Below are 25854 nucleotides of genomic sequence, written 5' to 3'. Positions count from 1 at the left end.
CGCTCCTGTGCGAGGTCTGCGGAACGTATGTGGAGGAAATCCCGTACGCAAGCAGACTTTATCCACTATAAATTCCTATTAGCCTGCCTAAACTCTGCCCTGTCGAAGGCTAAACAGGAATACTACAACACCCTCATAAACAGTAATAAATCCAACCCAAAACGCCTATTTTCCATATTCAATACCCTTCTGCGTCCCTCGCAGACTCCATCACCTGACTTTATGCACTCTCCTCAGGACTTTGCTGATTTCTTCCTGAACAAAGTGGAGTCCATCCGCAACCAAATCCCCCCCTCTAATAATACTAACCAGCTCCTCCTTCCTCAGCCCCCCTCTGCATGTCTTAGCTCATTTGGTCCCGTAACTGGCTCTGAAGTCTCCCGGCTTCTTTTGCCGGCTCCGCTCACCACTTGCTCTCTAGACCCCATGCCTTCTTATCTGCTCAAACACTGTGCTGCTGAGCTTACTCGATATCTTCAACTCTTCTCTGTCTTCTGGAAGTTTCCCCTCTTCTTTCAAACAGGCCTGTGTCAAGCCCATCCTTAAAAAAAGGCCACGCTGGACCTGTCCTGTCTCTCTAACTACCGTCCTGTCTCGCTTTTACTGCTTGCCTCCAAAATCTTAGAGTGCATTGTCTTCTCCCGTATAACTAACTTTCTTAATGCACATAATTTACTGGACCCGCTGCAATCTGGCTTTCGGCCTGCGCACTCTACTGAGACAGCGTTGTGCAGAGTTACGAATGATCTTCAGGTTGCCAAAGCAAATGGTCACTTTTCCGTACTAATCCTCCTAGATCTATCGGCTGCGTTTGATACGGTTGACCACTCCCTCCTCATGCAAATTCTGCATTCGATTGTTCTCCGTAGTCAGGCTGCATCCTGGATCTCTTCCTACCTCTCTAACCGTTCATTCACTGTCTCCTATGCTAACAAAATCTCATCTCCAGTTCCTATTAATGTGGGGGTACCCCAAGGCTCTGTACTTGGACCGTTGTTGTTCTCCCTTTACACGCTGTCTTTGGGAGATCTCATCCGTTCATTTGGCTTTAAATATCATCTGTATGCTGATGACACCCAAATTTACTTTTCGACCCCTTCGTTAACAGTTGAAACTAAGACTCAAATCTCTAACTGCCTCCTGGCTATCTCTACCTGGATGAACCATCGCCACCTCAAACTCAACCTAACAAAAACTGAACTAATGATTTTTCCGCCTAAGCCTGGTCCTACCCCCCCCCCCCCTTTCTATCTCTATTGAAGGCACCCTCATCAACCCTGTCAATTCCATGCGTTGTTTGGGGGTGATCTTTGACTCCAGTCTCTCCTTCTCTGACCATACTAACACCACTGTCAAAACCTGTCACTTTTTCTTACGCAATATTGCCAAAATTCATCCCTTTCTTTCTCATGTAACAGCTAGGCTACTCATGCATGCCCTCATCCTATCCCGACTTGACTATTGTAACCTGCTGCTAACCGGCCTCCCTAACTCCCATCTTTCCCCCTACAGTCTATATTAAACACTGCTGCCAGAATTCTCCTCCTCTCATCCAGGAGAGTTCAGGCCCTTCCCCTGCTAAAGGCCTTATCATGGCTCCCTATTAAACAAAGAATAGTTTACAAACTCCTTCTCTTAACCTTCAAAGCCCTCCATTCCTTTGCTCCTCACTACATCTCTTCCCTTGTGTCTCCGTACGTTCCTGGCCGACTCCTTCGTTCCTCGCAGAGCAATCGTTTGGTTGCGCCTCCAACTACTACAGCTGTTTCCCGCCTTAAATCTTTCTGCCTTGCTGCCCCTTACATTTGGAATGCCCTCCCCGATTTCCTCCGGAGAGAATCCTCCCTCAGTCTTTTTAAAACTAAACTTAAAGACTACCTTTTGGAGCACTCACCTAGCACCTGATCTGGAAACTGGCACTTATACTGTAATGTCACCCACTGTGACCTACAGCACTTACATTTGCCTATTTGTGTCTGTTAGTTACCCCTCCCATATAGATTGTAAGCTCTACGGGGCAGGGACCTCCTTCATCTTGTGTTTCTGACTCTTATTGCAACTGTACCTTGTATTTATTTGTATTTATTGGTGTACTTTGTATTTATCCATTATCTTTAACCCCCTGTTTGTATTAATGTATTCTACTGTACAGCGCTGCGTACATAAGTAGCGCTTTATAAATAAAGATATACATACATACATACATACAAGGCTCCTACATGTGGTTTTGTCTTCCTTATGTGGTTAGCATTTGCATTCCAGGAAGGATCCACTATAATGTTAAACAAGACTAAATCCTCTCCAGTCCAACAATGATTGGTAGGAAGCATTATGTTTTGTTTCCCTCTAAAAAACGTAACCACAAATAATTTCGGGGGGAGGGGGGAAGGTTGTGTTGCTTCTATACAGTAGTTTTAGACTGGTGCTCTGAAGCTGGTTAACTCACAAATGGATCTTTACAAGTCAAGACTATTTGGCTACATTTTATCCAAGGAAATCTAATAGTTGTGTCATTGTATTTACAGAATGTCAGTGGAAAAAATAGACAGTAGATGGTAAAAGGTGCACATGTATCCGTATAACCGGTATATTCCTTTAGTTTCATTAGTACGTCTAAAATATAGTAGTAATATATATAGGGAAGGTTCCTAGCTTAATGTCATATGGGAGTAGAAAGACAATAGTAAGGATCCTTGATACCTGATCAAGAAATTACATAACTGTACATACATTTGAACTTGCCTGATTGTCAACTTTTTTTGGGAAGACAAAAGACATGCATTCAAATATGTTTTTCCATTGCTTGCAGGGAAGCTTCAGGGACTTCTGAAAAATAGTATATATGTAGAACTGTTTAGTGGTAAAGTGTCATAAACAGTAATTTTATTAATTAAAAACAACGCAAAAGAAAGGGAATAGCACAGAAAGTATGGAACCAAAGGCAGGGCACATGTAGCGATGCAGAAAGTCATATTATGAGAAGATCCAGAAGATGAAGAGCTGAAGTAAAACAAGAGAGAAATAAAAAGCAGGGACAGCTTGCATATTAAGGGGTAAAGGAAGAGAAAGTAGAAAAGACAAAAAGGGGAAAAGTGCATACAAAGGGAGAGGGGGAGATAAATAAGCTAGGATGAAAGAATAGAAAAGGAGAAAACAATGTAGAAGATAAAGGGTAGGAGTGTGAGAATGTTGTTAAATGAAGAAATATGATTGAATGGTAGAACATAACAGAATGGGAACAACAGAGAGAAAAAGAGAGAAAGACGGTAATAAAAATAGAAGTAAGCTGAAATGAGGAGGAAAGAGTAGAAATAACCATGAAATGAAACTCATAAAAATATGTTAAATTACTACATTTACCTGTATATATAGAGAGAGAAATAAACAAGTAATGAGAAATAGATGTACAGTGGGACATCCCTATTTATCCAGGGCCTGAAAACATTCAGGTTATTCTTTCTGAGTGTGGTTAAATAAAATGGTTTTAAAAATCATTTTAAAAAGCTATTTTAGTTCTATAGCAGATGCTGTCCTTTTCTGATTAGCTCCCTAGCATTTAAGACTTACATGATATAGCCCTTCTTCTCTATGAAATTGGACAGTGCTGGTTTTATGAGCATAATATATTAATTTCTTTGTACTAATTAGATATGCAGTTTCAATATTTATTTTAATATTAACCCTCTGTATTTCAGGAGTTGTTACAAGGAAACATAACAGAGACAGATACAGACTGAATGACAGCTCTATAATAACCAAAGGTCCACACCCCTCCAGCAGGTAGAGGAACTGCTTGATAATGTTGGATTTCCAACACCCCTTTTTTACTCACTTGTTTACTAGTGCATACACCAGCAATTCTACACACTTCTAGAGAATTAACTTGTGTGTTATTCTTATGAAATAATAGAAGTATCTAAACTGATGACAGTTTAACAAAACATAAGAAAAGAGAAAAAAGTGCCAGTTTACATCTTCATATGATACATACATACTCATAACACTTTTTACTGAAGGGTATATAAGTGGATGTGAAAAAAAAGTTTGGGGGGTTAGATGCCCACCTTCCTTTCACATACACATATAAGTGATCATGTGATTCTAAAATGTTCTAAAAGTTAACTGTAATGCAATATTTTTCTGAAAACATATTCATACTATAACAAGCTAACAGGATAACCATTTCAAGGAATTCATTTTGGGAGCATCTGGAATGGGGGAGAGTGCTACTAACCAGCAGGTGTAAACCTGGCCAAATCTTTTTAAGCAATTATAAATGTAACTTTGGGTGCACATTGCCTCTCTTCTCCATCCAGTAGCTAAATAAATGGTTTTATATAAAACACAAATTCATTTAGATCCGGAACTAAAGTAGTTTCGCTTCTTTAAAGGCAGCACTTTGTCAGCTGCAGAAGGCAACTCTTTCTTCCCAGTTATAGCTGTTTTGTTCTCACATGTATATTGTAATAATGATATAGACACATGTATTGCAATATACTATTCATTGTACAGGTAGGGGGCCTGTTATTCAGAATGCTTGGGACATGGGGTTTTCCAGATAAGGGGCTTTCTGTAATTTTGATCTCCATACTTTAAAGGGTAGATTTATCAAAATGTGAGTTTACAGCTGTCCTTAAAGAAGTAGATTACCTATCCCTGTATCTATAATTAATGATAGTATTCAAACAATCCATTTTTAATACAATTATGTAATTGGGAAAAGTGCTTCTTTTGCTAAATCCTACCACTTTGGTAGACCCCATTTAATGCAGTTTACACTACATAAACTTTTTTCTTGTAACTTAATATTAGATATTGATAAACATAAAAACTTTTTTTCTGTTTTATTAATTAAGACTAAATCTTCCCGTAAGTAAAACTGAACTGAGAATATGCACAACTAAAGTTGGCAAAACCCTTGAGAAACCTTTGTGCTCAGCCAGAAGTCAGACAGAAAACGCCAAAAATTTTATTTTAGGGTAAGTTGTTTCATATGCAGACACAGAAGTTATGCCTCAGTATTATATAATATTATTTATGAGATATAAATTCTAATACTTGCATGTAGACAGTTTAAGGATACATTGTCAAAAAAAGACTTTATGGTTCAGATAATACATTCACATCCAGGCCATTTCATAATTATTTAATTAACTACACATCATTGCATTTTTTACAAAGCAGAATGAGTGAAAGTTTGGCTTAGTTCCTGATATCAAACAGATAAGCTTTAGACTGAACCATGATACTTGACAGTACAACCTTAATGAGTGAAAATTCTGCAAAGTCAGCAATGACCTAACTAGAGCTCACCTACTGGAGCACCCTCTCTCTTCTTCAAGCAACTATATGCTGAGTTTGCCCTGTAGAGATTAGCTAGGCTTTCATCAGAACTAACCACATCAGACAAGGCCACTGTAAGCAGCTTGGCTACTAGATCACCCCTCTGAATACTATTACTATTGAGTAATTAATTCAGACAGATGCCACTCAATTGCATGAAAACATACCATAAGCAATTTGTATAGTTTGTATAGTTTTTAAGCCATAACTTTAAGCCATCACTCAGATTTCAAGTTTTAAAAATAATAGGGTTGCTCTAAAGTTCATTTATATATTTTATTAATTACAGAATGGATTTACTAATTACAGTATGTGTATCTTCTACAATTGGACACTGAGTGGAGAGACAAAATAGCTCTGACTGAGGGTTTTTCTTTCTGTAACTTAACTGCCCCTCAAAGCAAGGTTGGCCTTAGCAAGTCATTTAACCTCAACAACTAATGCACAGAATTTCTACATTTAGGAACTCATAGCAACAAATCAGGCTTTCAAACAGGTGATCAGTAATGGTACCTGCTTATTGGTAGCTATAGTTGACTAGACCAGTAGCAAACTGGGCAGCTTTTGTTACTGTACCCTGTTCTTATTTGCTTTTTATTTATATATCACTGTAATGGAATAGAGCAAATGCAAAAATAATAAAAACATAGATGAGGCTAAATTTATGTGCTAATTATGGAAATTTGAATACAATAGAAGAGGGAATATCGGCTATAACCATGCAGTTGACCTGTAAGATGTTTACTGTATTACTTTCTAGTGGTTTTTTTTTTTTTTTTAAATGTCTCAACAAAACATTTTTCCCTGCTGCAAATAACTCAATAATGCCTGACTTCTAGTCGCTGCAGCAGGCTTTTTAGACCAGTAAAATCAGATTCACAGCATGCATGAGTGCATATCCTATAAAGCAAAAAACTCACAATTCTCAAAACATGAGAAAAAAAACACTATTTGGGAAACAATATTGTTAAACATTGATTAAATTCCACTTATATGGGTCTGTAAATTATAAATGTACTATATTTTATTTTCTTAAGGGCACCTGCACCATCAGCTTCATCAGTAAGTGAAAATAATGTAAGTAAATGCATTGCTGAAGCTGGAAGAACTCTTGAGGTTCCTTCCTGCTCAAGAAAGGAGACAGAAGAAAAACTTAAGCTAACATTAGGGTAAGTGGTTTGTATGACAGTATAAATTACATTTGTACATTAAGGCATGTTTGTATGACAGTACAAATTAAATTTGTAAATAAAGCCAGGTGATATCTACAGGGATAAACAAGTATAGTGAATCTCTGACCTTTTGACAGAAAATCCTAAAACGTAACTTTTATTAAATAATAATTAAAATGGTACGTCCAGACAAATAAAATCAAGGGCATAGCTAGTCACTTTCAAAAATGCTTGTTCAAGTGCATTATACCACAGGGGTGAGGGTTATCAAAGTACGGATTCGGTATTGCGTCAAAACTTCCAAATGTAAGGGTCTCAAACCTTAACCTGCTTGCATTTTTTTGGAATGGAGGAGGAAACCGGAATATCCAGAAAAAAAACAAAAACATCATAGGGAGAGGATAGGGAATGCTTCCTCCCTCACCCTCATTTCTGCTAGTATTCTGCAGGAGTGTCAGAAGAGCCACATTATCACTTGTTGTTGTCATTGCATCAAACCAAGCTAAAAATAAAGGTCTGGTCTACCCTTGCTAGCTGACAATAGCAGTCTAGTGCCCTAGCTATCTAGCTATGGTAATAGATCAAAATGGTGAAAACCCTTTACTCTGTCAAGTTCAGTCTCAGTAAACAAATATAATTCGCTTCATCTTTAGATTGCACTTACTAAACTTGCCAAATGGTGTGCCTCATAAACTGCTGTTGGTAGAGTTTTATAGAATGGTAGTCTGGATTTGTGGGGCAAGACTTATTGATGTCCACATAGTGCAAGCATTTAGTGAACCCCTATTCTTGTGGCTTGTGTATTCTTGTAGGTAAATTATACCAGCCCAGTTATTGTGACTCTGACCCAATATCAGCTTGCTAAAATGCATGAAAGGAACTGAGCAAAGGCAGCAGTAGGGAGAAACAAAATACTAAAAACACTAAAGGCTAATGAAAGGATGAACCATATCTTTAAATGTGACAATACTATGTTAATATATAACTTTATTTTCTCATTTCATAGAGAGGTAATCTCATATTTTGTACCAGACTGCCAGCTGCCAATACTTGAGACTATATATAAGGGAGACCAGGCACAGTTGGGATCTCTGGTAAGGAAATACATCATAGTATAAATAGTTTGAATACATACCACAAAGCATTAGTATTTTATTACATTATACAAATGATCCACCACAGAGATGTAGCTGTAGAAAGTAGGAGCAACCATGTTTTGTGTATTATTATTACAGTTTGAGTTAACTTTGCTTTAAAGTGAGTTAATTGCTAGTGGAGTTCACATAAGTTCTTACGAGGATTTACAGGATCTAACTTTGCTTTTCGGTTTGTTTATTAATGACCTTGAGGTTGGCAATGTAAGTTTTACAATGTTGGCAATGTAAATTTTTGCTACTTATACTAAATTTTGCAAAACTATAAATTCCATGCAAGATGCTGCCACATGCAGAGCAATTTGACTGAATTATGGAACTGAGCAGTAAACTGGTAAATGAGGTTCAATGTTATGAATGCAAGGTTATGCACTTTGTAGAAGGAAATAGCATAAATGCTAGTTATATACTAAATTGCAGCATGGTAGGGGTATCCTTAACTGAGAAGGATTTGGCATTTTTTGTGGATAACTCTAGACAGTGTCACTCATTGGCTATTAAAGCATATGAAGTGCTCTCTTGCATAAAAAAGAGAATTAACTATGAGGAAAGACGTAAGGCTATGATTGTGTGGCTTTGATGATTTCTTGAACAAGACAAAGGCTATTGTGACTTTAAGATCTGCTGTTAGTTTAGTATAGGTATTGGTACAAATAGTGTATATATGTGCCAGTATAGATAGTGGGTTCATTTGAAAGGGTTAAACTTGCTGGTCTTTTGTCTTTTTTCAACCCTATTTAACTACCGTAACCTGAAAAGTTTACAACAATGCATTGATTCATAAAATGTGGGACTGGCCTTCCTAGGGTTGCCCAGAGTTGTGGCTGAGCGGCAGTCTGATGGTCAGTTTGGCCTGGTAGATACTTCTGGATACCCAAAAGGACAATTTTGGGTACTAAAGCACAGTTTTATTGTCTGTAATCTTGTTTTGAGATAATGGGGCCCTAAAATAATGCTGGATCTTATATTGTGGGAAAAGAAATTGCAGTAAAATGTCAAGGAAATACCCACACACTATGGTTTATAACACATGAACTACTTGACTAAACAAAATAGCTACCGACAAACACTGCTTAAATACTTAGCTTCATTTATGTGGTAAAGTTCAACAGGTTTCTGAAGAGCTGCAGTCTTTTCATTAAGTTAGAATCCCTTGGGCCTTTGGTCAAAATAGCCAACTTCAATTGAAGATTATGGGGCACATTTACTAATCCACGAACGTCCGAAAAGCACCTGAATGCGTTTTTTTCCGTAATGATCTGTATTTTTACGACTTTTTCGTCGCCGTCGCAACTTTTTCGTGAATTGTCGCTACTTTTTCATCGCTGTCGCAAAAAAAATCGGATTGTGTTTTCCGCCGTTTACAATTGCTCAATACGAAAAAATTGCAACGGTGACGAAAAAGTCGTGCAAAATACAATAAAGTTGTGACGACGACGAAAAAGTCACGCAAAAATCGGGAAAAAAAAACCACGACGGCGACGAAAAAGTCACAAAATTTTTGTTTCCAATCTGATTTTTTCCCATTCGGATTCGTGAATTAGTAAATGTGCCCCTATGTGTCTAGGCACTTTCAAAGTTCTAGCTGATATTCCTCTGAACAATCCTGTGCAACATCATTTTTTCAGTTCTCTGAACTAATCACTCATTACAACCTAAACAAGCTTATTCTGCCTTTAATACAGGGACCTATCAGAATAAACTGATGAGCCCTCACGTATTCCTTTATAGTAACTTCCCCACTCATATAGTGTGAATAAGATTAAAACAGATTCTGGTTGGGGTACAGTGTCTGTGGTGTGTTGTTGGGTGTGAACCAACACCCAGCCCCTTATGTACTGTAAATAAACAGCTAGCCATAGTGTTTGTTGTTTATTGTTTATTTTTTTTAAATTAAAGCCTGTAGGCTACTATTACTACTGGTACACATCTGAAAAGCCTACATTGTAGTTAAATATCATTTATATTTATACATAATCATTTATATTTCTTAATCACACTACGGAGGCCTAAACCAAAAAAGTCCAAAAATTATAGTATGCATTCTGTTTCATATTATGGATTTATGAACAACACTAATAAATTATTGTAAAAGGCTCATAAATAATTTATGTGGTAAATGTATTTTCTCTTTCACGGAAAATTGAAATTTGATAAAATGGTAATGATAACTCATTTTCAAATTTTTTTAACAGGTAAATGACTACTTCAAGGAATATGAAGAAAATGTCCTAGCAGTATATTTGCATGCTGCAAATGACCATTTTGAAGCCAAAGCTGAATTAAATGAGTTAATGGGGGAAGCCTGTGAAGAACAGATAAAAGTCGTGGAACAAAAAATTTCAGCATTAAGCAAAAAAGCTGCAAGGATCTTTAAAAAACTCCATATTGTAAGTGTATTCATATTTCTTCCCTTATATTTAATGCGTCAATGCTAGCATGTGCTTGGAGCTTAGTACAGGACTAGTGCATCTCTTTCTACACCTCTTTGCACGCATGATGAATATTCTTTGCAGTTAGTGCAAAAGTGCTGACATCTCATTCCACCTGTGAAACTGCTCTATGGCCTTACATCTGCACATATGTGCCAGTAAATCATAGATAATGTTAAGCTAGAAATGGAAACTGTGATGGCTAATACAATGTAAATATTCAGTACTAACAACACCTTAGGGAATACTAACTGTAATGTTTATGCCAAGCTACTAGTTTATGCTTGCTGCCCTGTTAGTATACATATTACTACAAATTAGACAGAAATAAATATGGTTTGCCTACAGGTTATTGCCAACAGGAGTTGCCAAACAGTCTCTGAGCAAAGCTTTCCCACCTTCCACTGCTTTAATTCATCTGAATGAATAATGCCAGGTGTCCCCTATGTGACATTAGCCTAAACTAGTTTTTTTTTTCCACACAGCCATTATCTACTAAACCATATACATTTTCAGATGTAAAATAAAATCTTAATTTGTCCCTTTAATACAAGGAAAAGAAAATTATTTTTAATATGTGTGTCTGTATATATGTGTATTGGGATCTTAAGATCTACAGTTAGTTTAGTATGGGTATCGGTGCATATTGTTTATATATATATATATATATATAGATAGGTTTGTGTATGTTTACTAGGGTTCACATATACTTTCTCCAATTCACAAACTCGAAATTCATAAATAAGCTCATAAGATGTTCTTTGCATTAAGCTACTAGGAAATGCCCTTCCCTTTAAACCAAACAGGGATTGTTTGTCCCTATATTACAATATACTTCAAGCTGGCCAACTACTTCAAAGTCATGCCCCCGTCTGGCCATTCCTACACTTTTTCATCTGATTCATTAAGAATTGTACTGCTGCATTATACATTTTACACAGGGACTGAGTTTTACTTGCAACTTACTTGCTTTCAAGGTTAAAACTCCCAAATGGTTGCCCTTTTTATTGGCCCATTGGGATCATCTGACCGTAGCTGGGAATGATGGGAGCTATTAAAAGGATCTGGCCACTGCTCCTGTATAAACTATAGCAAAATAAGTGAAAGTTGTGCTCACCATTAAATTTTAAACCAGCTCCATGTTGTAGCTACCATAATAAAGGATTCAGATCTAAACATTCAGCTGGAATTTCTTGTACAGTACAGCACCATAATTCACCACTAGTTACCCTGACAATCATCCTAAACAACATAAATAAAAACATCAAGCATACATCTTGTATAGAGTAATGTCCCATAATATATGAATGAGATTTTAAAAGGCATTGTAATTAAATAAATATAAAAATAAAACAATGCGTATATAACTATATTAGTGTGATGGCATTATCAATGGCATCTCTTAGATTATTCATTGGTATATTACTGTTTTCTATACTTACAAAAAGTAATTGTTCTCCACTTTTTGTTTGTACACACATCTGTTTGGGGCATTAGCAGCTGTTAATTGATGAAACTGAAGTAGAATGGCAAGGATGGCAGATGACCTATAAATACATATGCTTTATACAGAAAATGCCAAGTTATGCTTATTGTTTGCAGTGTGCATGCTAAAGTGCCCAGTGGTATAAAATGGGCATGAATGTAACAGAAAAGAAAAGAGTGTAACTCTTGCATCTTTGTGGGGTGACATTAGGATGTACTGCTAAAACTGATAATGACATATCGTTTGTCATTCATATGAATGACTTTCATCTCAAAAGTACAAGCTGATAAAGAACCCACACACCATATTACCATAATTTAAACAGAAATGTGTAAACCCACAATTAGAATGGAGGTTTATGTACTAACGGAGCTTAATTTCATGTCACTTGAACTGCATTAATATTCTTTCGGTGTACAAGTAAAAACACCCAATTGGTTTCCTTACATACAAAGCATTCAATCAGATTTATAAATCATTCTGTGTTGCAATCAATATATTGATCTAATTAGCCTAACAAGCAAAGTATACACATGCTTTAGATACATTAGCAAGATTTGCATGTTTATTTCAGTATCTGCAGGAAGAAATGCCTTCTGTAGAAAGATGTCCAATGTTCAGACTTACTTAAAATCTTTTTTTAGTGGCAGGCAGATTAGTAGTAATTAATTGCCATTCAAAATTATGGCCAGTTAATAAAGATGCATAGCATCAGGAAATTGTGACAAGATAGAAGGTTTTTTTAAAGGACTCCTTTGGTGTTAATGTTAATGAAGAGTAAGAAATGATGAATTAAATAACGTAAACATCTTAATACCAAATTAGCACATTGTACAAAAAAATAAATGCAGTCATGTAAACAATAAGCTAAACTAAAATAAATTCAATAAAACTTGCTTTGTGGCGTAACTACACGGTGCAATGTAAAAACAATCTTCAGTAGTGCCCTCACACACTACCCAGCCCTCCCACCCACTCGCTCATGCCTGCCTGCTACAGTGGACACAGAAGTTTTTAAGTTGAAGAGACGCTGAGGAGGGGGGATTTTTATACACTACACCCTGCAGTCTGGCCACACACACCCCCACCACCAACACTGTGGGTCTGCTTCCTCTATAGTTACTCCACCGGTTGATAGTGCAAAATAGTGCATTGTGCAAAAATGTGGGCAACTTTCTATAAGAATTTCATATATAGAAAACCAGTAATGGAGTCTCAAATTTTGTCTGGTTCTGTAATTGATGATGATGATTTGTAGATTGTAAGCTCTTTTGGGCAGGGCTCTCTTCGCCTCTTGTATCGGTTATTGGTTGCTTTATATGTTACTCTGTATGTCCAATGTATGAAACCCACTTATTGTACAGCGCTGCGGAATATCTTGGCGCTTTATAAATAAATGTTAATAATAATAATGATGGTCTTTTTCTTCCCTAGAATGTGCCAGAGGAGAGTGTTTTGGACACAGAAAGGCTTCTACTTCAAGACCAAAGTGAAATTTGAGAGACAAAACCTTGTGTAAAAGATTATTTTTACCGTGTGGCTTCTGTAAAATACAGATTAACGCTGTCTTCTAAGATTCCATAAGCATTGCCATTCTACAAGCATGGACATGTGTCAGGAACATGTGCCAAGCTGGAAGCCTTCTCCATTGTGTAGTTACTGCTTAGATACAGGATATTTTATATTTTTTAGAATTATAGATACTATTTTTATTCCTAGATATAAGACTTTTGTAATCTTAAAAAAACAAATATATAATATTTATATCTGTGTTTTTCAGATCTTTCCACTTGTATACAAATATGTACATTTACCCTTGATCATTGCAAACTGCAGATGATCATTTTTGGGCCTTCTTCCTTATGTTTAAGATCTTTGTATTTTCTTTTTTTTAAGAGATATTGAAAGTGTGATTTAAATATTGTGGCAATAAATGTTTCAGTTGAACAGTGGATTTGTGAATATTGTAACTGTGTTGTAAAACATTATGTTTCACATTCTTCCCCCCATAGGAAATGCATTCCCTAGAATCGTTAGTTGTCCGAACCTGACTCACCACCTCTTCTAACACTATTCTTGTGACCATTGTGTCTACCTTTTTATGCATTTCTACTGCACCACTGCTGGGGAGTAATTACATTGGTGAAGAAGGTTTATAGTTGCATCTTTAGTGCACATGCATTTATGTTTATACATGTATTGGATATACCTTTCAGAGGCTATTCCCTACCTTAACTGAACACCATTTTCTTCTCATAGTATTGTGGGGGCCTCACCACAGCTTGAATCAGCAGATAAACACCAAGTAATAGGCAAATATAACCCTTTGCCCCTGGTACTGGTTTTGAACAAGGGTTCATGAAGTTATATATGCTGTATTTTACCTTGCTGTGGATCAAGAAACTAGGTAGGGTTTACCTTGACAAAAGGTGCATGTGTCAAGCTAATTTACTATGTAATGATATACAAAGCAATAGTAAATATTTGTTATTGATGAGTACAGTTTTATTAGTAAAGCACAAACTACAGGATTACTAATATCATTTAGGAAGAGCAGAGTATGAAAAGGCATGGGATTTTTTTGTCTCTGTTTTCAAAGAGTGAGGTGAGAAGGCTACAAATACTGCCTTAACACATACAAAACCGCTTTAACATTAATAATGTCACTAATCTGACCTATTATTATTAAAGGGGATGTAAAGTCAAAATCTTAACTTAGTGTTAATATATAGCCCTAAGATAGGAAAGCTCTATAAGAGATGTTGTTCTAAAAAAATCTGATGGCAAAGCAGTTAGAACAGGGTTAAAAGGGCTGAATGGGGAGTGGGCGTATTACACTGTCTGGTCATGTTTCACTTCCTTATCTGAGCCTGACTCGCTCTTATCAGCAACTGACCAATGACAATCCAGTAATCAAACTACTCTGCTTTTTGTTCAAGTCCGGTACAAAGCAGTGCCCTGGTTTTTTTTTCACATCAGGACGGCCACTGGCCCTGTAGGTTTCCAGGAGCTGTGATGAGAGATCATTTCAGGAGAACAGCATAAGATGCAAAATACTAATAAAAGCCTTTTAATTAGAAAACAGTATAGAATTTTTATATTGCAAATTTATATCATTTGGCCTAAATAACACACAAAAGAATTATGATTTTTTACTTTTTTGATACACCCCCTTTAAAGGGATTCCATAATGCTTTTTATCATTCATATTTTATATTTCTAAATTACACTGTTTACATAGCAAATAATTCACTCAAATTCAATTCAAATTTTTGTTCTTGAACCAACAAATGTATTTTTAGTTGTAATATTGGTGTGTAGGCAGCCATCTCAGTGCATTGTGCCTGAGCTTTCAGAAGGAGCCAGCGCTACCCATTAGAACTGCTTTCAGATAACCTATTGTTTTTCCTACTCCCATGTAACTGGAGGAGTCCCAAGTCGGACTTGGATTTCTTACTATTGAGTGCTATTCTGATATCTACTGGGAGCTGCTATCTTGCTACCTTCCCATTGTTCTGCTGATCAGCTGCTGGGAGGGGGGTGATATCACGCCAACTTGAAGCTCAGCAGTAAAGTGTGACTGAAGCTTATCAGCACGGGTCACATGGCTATAGCACCCTGGGAAATGAAGGAAATGGCTAGCCCCATGTGAAATTTAAAAAAATTAAATATACAAAAAATTTGTGTTTTTGAAAAACAAATTTCAATGCCGATTTCTGCTGGAGAAGCTCTATTAACTGATGTGTTTTGAAAAAAAAAACATTTTCCCATAACAGTATTCCTTTAAGCACAAATACAGCATATAAGAGTTAATCAATGTAAAATAGAAACACAAAGGGCCTGATTCACTAAAGGGCGATAAAACGTGCGCTATTTTTATTGTGCGTTCAAATTTTTACCGCGTCTTAATTTTTCACTATAAGCATACTCGCGCTTTTTTACGCGCGATATTGCATGCGTTATTTAACTCGCGAAGACTATTTCAATGCGGTATTTGCTGGTACATGTGCTAAATTACGCCCGCGAATAGTCGCCGCATATGAATGGTAGCTTAGAAATAGTGTATAACAATTGTCGCCGCATATAAATGGTGTATATAAATATTAGCCACATATAAATGGTATCATATAAATAGTAGATGCTTATAAATAGTAGCCACTAGTGATGAGCAAATGTGTTCTGGTTATCTTTAGTGAAAAATTAGCAAATCTTTCGAAAGATCCACGAAACGGCAAAAATGTTGTGCGGGCAAAAAAATTGTTGCTGTGACTATTATTTTTTGACGCTTGTATCAATTTTTGTATGTGCGGTGAATTTTTGCGTGGCAAATTTTTTCATGCGTTTTGCCATTGGCGGATTGTTTTGCGAAACGCATGAAAAAATCCGCCGCGAAAAAATTCAACGCACGTCCAAAAATTTGCTGCGAATCCATGCCTGGCGAAACATTTCATCACTTGTAGCCAAATATAAATAGTCGCGCAAATGAACGCACGCCATGTTAGCCATACACGCCAATACTTGCAGAAAATTACTGTATTAAAAATGAACATTTTGCTGCAAACTGGCGGCTGCGTCACTCTAGGGGAAACACAGACTTGAATAAATAACACTGTAAGTCCATATTTTATTGCAAAAAATCATTTACTGTACTTTTGTATAATTTTTCGCCTGCCTGTAGTAGGTGTTAATTTTCGCATAGCCGAATGCGATATTTAGCGCGCAAAAGTTATAGTGAATCATGCGATCGTATTCTTTTCAGCGCGGAAATTAACGCATGCGGTAAAACTAGTGCGAGAAATAACCCATGCGAAAATGGTGATTTTTCGCACGCGATAATACTATGGTGAATCATGCGCAAATTATTTTGCGTTTTTTAACGCAAAAAAGCCTGCGATAATTTTTATCGCCCTTTAGTGAATCAGGCCCATAGAATCTAAAACTTGCAAAGAAAGAAAGCATAGTTTTCCTTTAATTTTCCTAAATCTGATTTATACAATGCTTGGAAGATTACTGTGTTCTTAGCATGATCTTATTAATGTTATGCCTTAATAACATTGCATTCTTATCAATGACCTAAATCTTGGCCTTAAAAATGAAATTAGCCTGCCATTTGTTCCAGTGCGGTGACCTCAGCAATAAGCTTTGATATAATGTGAGTACTCTCAGAGTACTGCAATGCAGCAAAGTTGTCCCTTACATATTAAATATGTCAACAAATCTTGGATATTTGTGAGAACATTATTTTTATATTTTTGTTCTTATCTCTTACTCATTTTCTCAAGAAGATATTTAATTCTTGGTTGTTAGAATTCTTTATCTTTCAAAATTCTTTTCATATTAAATTGTATTTCTCCATTTCTCGGGATGGAAAAGGACACAATTTTGCAAGCAGACACTTAAAGTAAAACGAAATGGAAACTTGCAGGGTTAAGGGTAAATGAACTCTAACTACTTATTTCCTTTATCCAATATAGACATTCAATCTGCTCAACTAATGAGTGTGGGGAATAGAATTGGAATGTAATACTTTTATACAAAAGTCATAATAATAACATAAAAATGGGATGAATTCTCCTTGAGGTATGCTTACAGAATGATTCCTATGTTTAAACAATCCTACTAAATGATATGATGTGTTTAAATAACCAAGCTCTGCTTTGCAGAAATGTGGATTATGCTGTCTTTCCCAAACATATGGAATAATTAGTATATCTAACACAATTAAAAAAATAATTACCAAAAAAATGTTGGTAATCAGAGATTTCAGGTAACAAATTGCCCCATTTTGCACTCCTTCAATCCTGTTGTCTGTTAATAGATTATTGGTGCAGATATAAAGAAATATAACAGGCATGCATAATGTAACACTTATAGCCGGATAGAAGTTGTTTCTACTGCTTTAAGTAAGAAAAGAACAGTTTAACCCTATTTCTATCTTGGCACAAGTGGCAGCTACCAACCTCCATGTGTGATATAACGCTCCCAGTTAGACTTTATTATGACTATGTGCTGCTTCCTTAGATTCCCCTTGCTACATAGGCATTAACAACAGAATCCAGAAATCTTTCTGGCAGACCTATCCAGCAATGTTTATGGCACCCAAACTGTCCAGATACTTTTTAGACAATGGGAGATATGTAATAAAAGTCGCAAAGAGAAGACAAATTTGCACAAATAAGAATAAAAGTTCACATGTAATCTTTCTTGCTATCTTTCTTCCACTGTTAAAAGTGGTCGCTAAACAGTTTATGAGTAAAGAAAAATTTGTTCGGGGGGCGGGTCCAGCCACGCATGGAGCAGGGCGCATCTTTTGGCGCTCCCGGGGTCTGATTGTGCAGAGGGTCATAAACAGGGGATATCCCCTCACAACCCTCACTCCACGGTAGCGAAGGGGTCCCCCTACCTCCACTCTCCCGCCCGCAGCATCAGCGGTGCTTCTGGGTGCCGCCGCAACAAAAATCCAACCGCGGCCTAGTCGCGCCACAGAAGCCACGGGCTTAGTTTTGGAGGCCTGCCCGCGATATCGTCATATCGATGCTGCTCGTGGGTTTTACACCTCGAAACAGCCCGAAACCTCAAAGAGCTGCAGACAAGAGGAGGGTGAGTAAGCCCTGACCCCGGGGGCGCCCTCCCATCAACCCCAACCCAGTACAGCAGCGTGCTCCACACCAAGCCCCACTCCAAGCTTCTGCCAGCCTGACACAAAGCTACACTATAAAGGCTGCAGATCACACTATACACAGCTGAACTATAACACTCCCTCAGAGGCTAACTTACATAGTCTCTAGTGTGGCAGCTGGGAATTTCTATTCACTAAACAGGGCTTTAGCGCTAAGATGATGAACTGACAGTCAAGATATAACAGCACCGCGCACAGATCGCTCCTTCTTTACTACTTCTTCCAGACAGACCTACCAGCAGTACCAATATATAAAACAGAACAGTGCCTGTAACACCTATTATTACAATGGGGAAACATTCTCAAAAGTAAAAGACAGAAGCAACCACACGATTGGATCGCTTTGCTCGAACTGAACCACAGAGCTCCAAATCTATCTCACCCAATGACTTGCTTCCACCATCACCAGGAATGGGATCGGAGACACCAGAACCAACATCAAGTGAACTCCTTGTAAGTCGTACAGCTACAACATCGCAACTGGAAGAGATCAAGGTGGACATTTCTCTCCTTCTCCATGACTTGCAGAACATAAGAGAACTTACCATGGAGATAGAAACTAGAGTCTCCACACTGGAGGACACAGTTTCCCTTATTCCAAACGATGTTACGGTCATTAAACAAGAGCTTCAAGAAGCACTCAGCAAAACGGAGGATCTTGACAGACTCAGTAGGAATAATATGCACATTGTGTGCCTGCCTGAGAAAGTTGAAGGCCAATACCCAGAGACTTTCATAGAAAACTGTCTGAAACAAACTTTAGGAGACGACATATTCTCTATTATGTTTGTAGTTGAGAGAGCCCATAGGGTTCCTACCAAGCCACACCCTCCTGGAGCCCCTCCAAGACCATTCCTGCTGCGTATGCTAAATTACAGGGACCGAGATGCCGCTCTAAAGGCTGCAAGGCTTAAGGGTCCCATTACCTTTAATGGAACAACAGTTTCACTATATCCAGATTTCTCGCCAACAATACAGAAGCAAAGAGCCACATTTACAGCAATTAAAAGGCATCTTCGTGAAGCACGTATTCCCAGGGCCAGATTTAACTTTGCGGCGCCCCGAGGCCGCCCCCGCACGAGTGCGCATGCGAAATCGCGCGGTGCCCTCTCCCCCTGAGTGCGCATGCGCGATCAATGCGCAATCGCACATTTAAACTCCCATACGGAGCAGTGGGGAGAGGTCCCGACTGTTCCGTATGGGAGCCAAATTTAAAAATTCTGTTGTGGCGGGGCAGCATGCCGCCCCTAAACTTGTGCCGCCCTAGGCCCGGGCCTTTGTGGCCTTTCCACAAATCCGGGCCTGCGTATTCCCTATGGAATGATGTACCCTGCAAGGCTCTGAATACAAGATGGCGATTGAGTGCAGTTCTTCAATTCACCTGCGGAGGCCGATGACTGGCTAAGCCGTAGGAATCCCAGACGATCACCACCACGTGACTGAAGAGCTGGCAACCAGTTATTCTGCACCATCAGACAATATCCTAGGATTACTTACCCCTGACAGTCTCTCAGATATCCTAGTGAGTCCTCGAACGTTCCAGGCTGCTGGGTTTGCAACTCCCCTTTAAAGCATGCTTCAAAGAGCCTGGAGTTCCAGAAAATGCTTAGACAATACCCCCACAGTTTATGCTGTGGCCTTCATCCTCTGGGCACTCCTGCCGACACTTCCGGTCTGGTTTTATCACAGAGCTCTGATGTTGCGGTAGCTTTTGTGCTATCCCTCCTTTCTCTTTTTGAATACACTCTAGTTAGTTTTATTTTTTCCAAGTTTTTACTATAATGTTTAGATGAGTGCGGACACGCTCTCTAAAGCTTCTGTAAGCATAATACAGTTTTGGGTGCTAGACCCACCTAGGTTGGGAAGGTGGGTAGGGTGGGCTAGGGAATTTTGGTTGGGGATGTTATGTTTTTTGTTTGTCTATAATACTAACTTCCAGGTCTTACAATTCAATACGATGCTCTTTTGTAAATGCAAAATAATGACAGACATCGTTCGTGGCAACACCAATTTAAACCCAACACAATATGGCTAAGATCTCAGTGACCTCTTGGAATATAAGAGGGCTTAATTCAAAATTCAAAAGGAGTCTCATCTTTACTTACCTAAAGAGATACCCTCCTTCTATTCTCCTACTGCAGGAGACCCACCTTATGGGCCAAAAAATACTAGCACTTAAAAAACCCTGGGTGGGATGGCACTACCACTCTACCTATTCCTCTTATTCCAGAGGAGTTTCAATACTAATACGTAAAGGGGTTCAATTTGAATTAATCAAGCTATATACAGACTACTATGGTAACATAGTAACATAGTAACATAGTAAGTTGGGTTGAAAAAAGACATACATCCATCAAGTTCAACCATAATGCCTAAATATAACCTGCCTAACTACTAGTTCAGGGGTGTCAAACTCAATCACATAAGGGGGCCGAAATCTGAAACACAGGCTAAGTCGCGGGCCACATTTTTTATTAATATACTTAGTAAGATACTAAGGGGTAAATTTATCACAATGTATAAAAAGTGGAGTAAGACAGTACTGGTGATGTTGCTCATAGCAGCCAGTAGATGCTTTGCTACTGTTGAAATCTGATTACTGATTGGATGCCTCGGGCAACACTACCGGTAATGCTTCACTCCACTTTTTACACAGCATGATAAATATACCCCTTAGTCTTAGTTACTATGTGAGGAAAATGGAAATTGATCAGGCTGGATGGTCAGACACACTCACCAAGGGCCACATAAAACAGCCAGGTGGGCCAGATTTGGCCCCCGGGCCTTGTGTTTGACATATATGTACTAGTTGATCCAGAGGAAGGCAAAAAACCCATCTGAAGCCTCTCTAATTTGCCGCAGAGGGGAAAAAATTCCTTCCTGACTCCAAGATGGCAATCGGACCAGTCCCTGGATCAACTTGTACTAAGAGCTATCTCCCATAACCCTGTATTCCCTCACTTGTACTGAGAGCTATCTCCCATAACCCTGTATTCCCTCACTTGTACTAAGAGCTATCTCCCATACCCCTGTATTCCCTCACTTGTACTGAGAGCTATCTCCCATAACCCTGTATTCCCTCACTTGTACTAAGAGCTATCTCCCATAACCCTGTATTCCCTCACTTGTACTGAGAGCTATCTCCCATAACCCTGTATTCCCTCACTTGTACTGAGAGCTATCTCCCATAACCCTGTATTCCCTCACTTGTACTGAGAGCTATCTCCTATAAAGATTCATGATTCTTCATGGTCTCCTAGCTAGTGATGGGCGAAATTTTTCGCCAGGCATGGATTCGCGGCAAATTTCCGCGTTTCGCCATTGGTGGATTGTTTCGCGAAACGGATGAAAAATTTCGCGGGCGTCAAAAGAATAGCCGTACAACAAAATAATAGCTGCGGGCGACAAAATAATAGTCGCGTGACAAAATAATAGCCACGGGCGGCGAAATAATAGCTGTGGGCGACGAAACAATAGCCGCGCAACAAAATAATAGCCGCCGGTGACAATTTTTTTGTTGCACGGCATTTTCGCCGTTTCGCGAATTTTTCGCCGTTTCGCTGATCTTTTGAAAGATTTGAGAATTTTTCGGTGAAGCGAAACGGAACAGATTCGCTCATCACTACCCATAAACCCATAACAATTATTAATATATATTTACCACCGCTGTTTGCGATGTATGTCTTAGATCAAGTTGTTTCTAAACTGGCAGAGTTCCCCATAAGTCCATTTCTCATCATGGGAGACTTTAATAATTGCATGAATCCCTCTCTAGATAAATCTAAAACAGAACCCAATACATCTACCAGAAGATTCATGATTCTTCATGGTCTCCTAGCTAGTGATGGGCGAAATGTTTCGGCAGGCATGGATTCGCGGCAAATTTCCGCGTTTCGCCATTGGCGGATTGTTTCGCGAAACGGATGAAAAATTTCGCCGCACGTCCAAAAATTTTCGCCGGTGTCAAAAAAGAATAGTCGCGGGCGTCAAAAGAATAGCCGTGCAACAAAATAATAGCCGCGGGTGACAAAATAATAGCCGCGGGCAGCCAAATAATAGCTGTGGGCGACGAAACAATAGCCACACGACAAAATAATAGTCGCACGTCATTTTCGCCGTTTCGCGAATTTTTCGCCGTTTCGCGGATCTTTTGAAAGATTTGAGAATTTTTCGGCGAAACGGAACAGATTCGCTCATCACTACCGATAATAAACCCATAACAATTATTAATATATATTTACCACCGCTGTTTGCGATGTATGTCTTAGATCAAGTTGTTTCTAAGTCCATTTCTCATCATGGGAGACTTTAATAATTGATTAGATAGATCTAAAACAGAACCCAATACATCTACCAGACTTGCGGTGTGGGCAGATGGTCTACACCTTACGGAGGTTTGGAGATGGAAAAATCCCACAGCAAGAGTTTTCTCCTGCCACTCACTCACCCACAAATCCCTTTCAAGAATTGATCTGGCTTTTGGCTCAGCAGATCTATTGCCCATGGTTGACCGCAAGCCCTGTCAGATCACTCACCACTTAGCCTTTCCCTCCACTGGAACCCATCTCCGGTAGACAGATTATGGCGATTGCATCCTCTATGGCTCAAAAATGATATAGTTGCTACTCAGAACCAAAAAGCATATACAGAATTCTGGGAACTAAACAATAAATCAGCTTCACCACTAATGCTTTGGGACACCTCTAAGGCGTATGAGGGGTGAACTAACAGCAGTAATATCCCAAGCGAGAGATGAAAAAAAGGAAAAGTTAAATGAGGCAGAGAAAAGTCTTATTGCAGCAGAAAAGACACACACCCAAAACCCTACAGAGCACACATATGAACAGCTACTATCTGCAAGGAACTCCCTTAGTCGGGCTACTATTTCACTAACAAGAAAGGCAGTACTTTACCAAAATCAGTGCATTTTTGAGCAAGGGGATAAGAGTAGTAAACTATTAGCTTACCTGTCTAAACCCCAGAACAATTCCACAGCAATATCCCACATTCGTCAAGAAGATGGTACACTTACCACAGAACCAAAAACAATTGCACAACAGTTTGGCTCCTACTATAAAAACTTATACACAACTACAGTCACCTACCCTAAGACACAACTAGTACAATACTTAACAAGCATCCCCATTCCAAAACTAACCCCAGCAGATATGGGATACTTTGATGCCCCAATTACAAAGCAAGAAATTGCTGATGCAATTGCCACCCTTCCCCCTAATAAGACACCAGGTCTGGACAGACTACCATCCAACTGGTATAAGGCACTATCTGAATATATTCCCACTAAATTATTAGAAACTTTACAATATGCTTATGATAACCAAGCACTACCTGCCTCCTTTGCTGAGGCGCTAATAGTGGTCATTCCGAAGCCGGGTAAGGATCCTTCCCTCTGCTCCTCATACCCCCTATTTCTCTAATTAACACAGATGCCAAAATTCTGGCGGTGAGGCTTTAACCGGTGGTCCCCGACCTTGTACACCCTGATCAATCAGGCTTTATGGCCGGGAGATCCACTGACATTAATTTAAGAAGACTCTTTACCAATTTACAAATCCCTCACTTAGAGATGGGTACCAGAGTTGTGGCCTCCCTAGACTCCGCCAAAGCCTTTGATTCAATTGAACTGGGATATCTAAGGGAGGTCTTGTCTGGCTTCGGCTTTGGCCAATCATTTTCATTTCAATGATTTTTATTTGCTTTTATGATTTTTACAGATGGATATCAAGGTAAAACATTTTCATAATGAACAACTTATATCCTAAGAGAGTGAAAGAAAAAGGAAGAAGGAAGAAAGAGATCCCATTTTAATAAACAATGGGTCAAAGAAAGAATGAGAAAAGGAATAGCTTAGTAAACATGTAAACTAAACATTGAGTTGACGGTTCTTATTGTCGTTAGATCCAGTGATCTTTAAGCAACAGTGCCTTTGAGGTCCCATAGTATAGTCATAATTCAGAATGAGAGTATGGTTCATTATAACCCAAATAAACTTTCTTTTTATTCTCATAACTCCGGAGTATTATTTCGTCTTCTGATTCAAGATGTAAATGGATATAGATTATTTGCGTTTGGGAAAGAATAAGTATACCATGGTTCCCATACCTTCAAAAATTTGTCGTGTCTGTCTACAAGTATGCTAGTTAATCGTTAACCATAACCCAGTTCATCTTGTTTTAAAAATGAGAGATGGGAATTTGGGTTGTTTTCCAAAATTTAGCAATTGTTATTTTGGCTGTCAGGAAAATAAAACTTATTAATAATCTAGTGTAATTGTTCAGGTTGGGTAATCTAACGTTCTGAGAGCATTCTGAGGATCTTTCCTCAAGTTTATTTGTGTTACCGAATAGATAGTGTTGTATATTCTGGACCAAAATCTTTGAACATTTGGACAATCCCACCATATATGAATCATTGAACCGGTTTGTCCACATCTCCTAAAACAGTCTTTACTAAATTGGGGGTTTATCCTATGAAGGCGGGAGGGAACCATATACCAACGCATAAGAACTTTGTATGTAGTTTCTAGCAGTGAAGTATTTCTAGAACAGCTAGCTGTAGTTTGCCATATCTGGGTCCAACTTTCATCAGATACCGTGATATTAAGATCTTTATGCCATGGGCCAATCATTTTTAAAGTGGATCAAGCTACTATACCAACGTCCCACAGCAAGAGTCCGAGTAAATGGGATTACATCTCCCCCCATTTTCCCTGAAAAGAGGCTGTCCACTCTCACCAATATTATTTGCCCTAGCAATAGACCCCTTAGCCATAATGATCAGGAACTCCCCGGGTATCAAGGGCCTTACATATGGTAAGAAATATCATTTTTATTATATTTATGCGGCCCCAGAGTGAGAGTGGTAACTTGGATCATCTTTCTTACATTGCCTATAATGTTCAAAGGGGTAGTTTGCCTTTCAAGTGGGGTGGAGGATTTGAGATGTTTATTATTTTGTTTTGCAGCTTGAAGTTTAAGCTGCTATTGGGTTAGTTGGGTGGAAATATCCTACCTCTGTTGCAGCTGTATGGAAATAAAAGAGAAACATAAATAGGAGAAGGGCATTGTAAACAATATCTTTCCATTATGTCACAATATTATTTCACAATATGTCTTTTCTTTTATCCAGTTGACTTGCTTAATAAAATATAAAATTTGGTTTTGCTAACAAAAATATAAATATTTTGGAACAGCAGGAGCAACAATTATGGACTTATTAAACTTTTATCTGTTTGTACAAACAATGTTGACAATGTTTGTTTACTTCTTTGTGTTCTTCAATTATCAAACATGGGATAGCATTTCTTTACATGACAGACAAAAGATTGACTCACGTGGAACACAAGACATTTGGGCACCTAGGCTGGAGATTAGAAAAGTTAGCGTTTATAGACTTTTGAGACTATCAAGTTCCAGAACATCCCTGTACGTAACTGTCTTGGCTCGTTACCTAGAAAAATAGCTTAAAAGAAAGGTTTTCTAAAGCCGCTTCTAAATGTAAGGCTGTCACTTGTCATTTGTGTCAATGAGTGTGCTACTACGAGATCTGTAAGCCCAGAGAAGTAGTA

The 25854-nt window shown here is 38.4% G+C and overlaps 1 protein-coding gene across 1 annotated transcript in view; it reads left to right on the top strand.

The window, feature by feature from the left end:
- Positions 1 to 13539, top strand: part of morc1 (MORC family CW-type zinc finger 1) — a 108011-nt gene extending 94472 nt beyond the window's left edge. Inside the window, exons 22-27 of the mRNA XM_031896211.1 lie at positions 3696 to 3780; positions 4857 to 4979; positions 6381 to 6512; positions 7522 to 7609; positions 9865 to 10059; positions 13022 to 13539. Coding sequence (XP_031752071.1) covers positions 3696 to 3780; positions 4857 to 4979; positions 6381 to 6512; positions 7522 to 7609; positions 9865 to 10059; positions 13022 to 13087 — 689 coding nt within the window. The 3' untranslated portion in view covers positions 13088 to 13539. The remainder of the gene's footprint in view (positions 1 to 3695; positions 3781 to 4856; positions 4980 to 6380; positions 6513 to 7521; positions 7610 to 9864; positions 10060 to 13021) is intronic.
- Positions 13540 to 25854: the final 12315 nt, after the last annotated feature.

This window comes from Xenopus tropicalis, chromosome 2, assembly GCF_000004195.4.
Source record: "Xenopus tropicalis strain Nigerian chromosome 2, UCB_Xtro_10.0, whole genome shotgun sequence".
Taxonomy (NCBI): domain Eukaryota; kingdom Metazoa; phylum Chordata; class Amphibia; order Anura; family Pipidae; genus Xenopus; species Xenopus tropicalis.
This window is presented reverse-complemented; position numbering and strand designations above follow the sequence as displayed.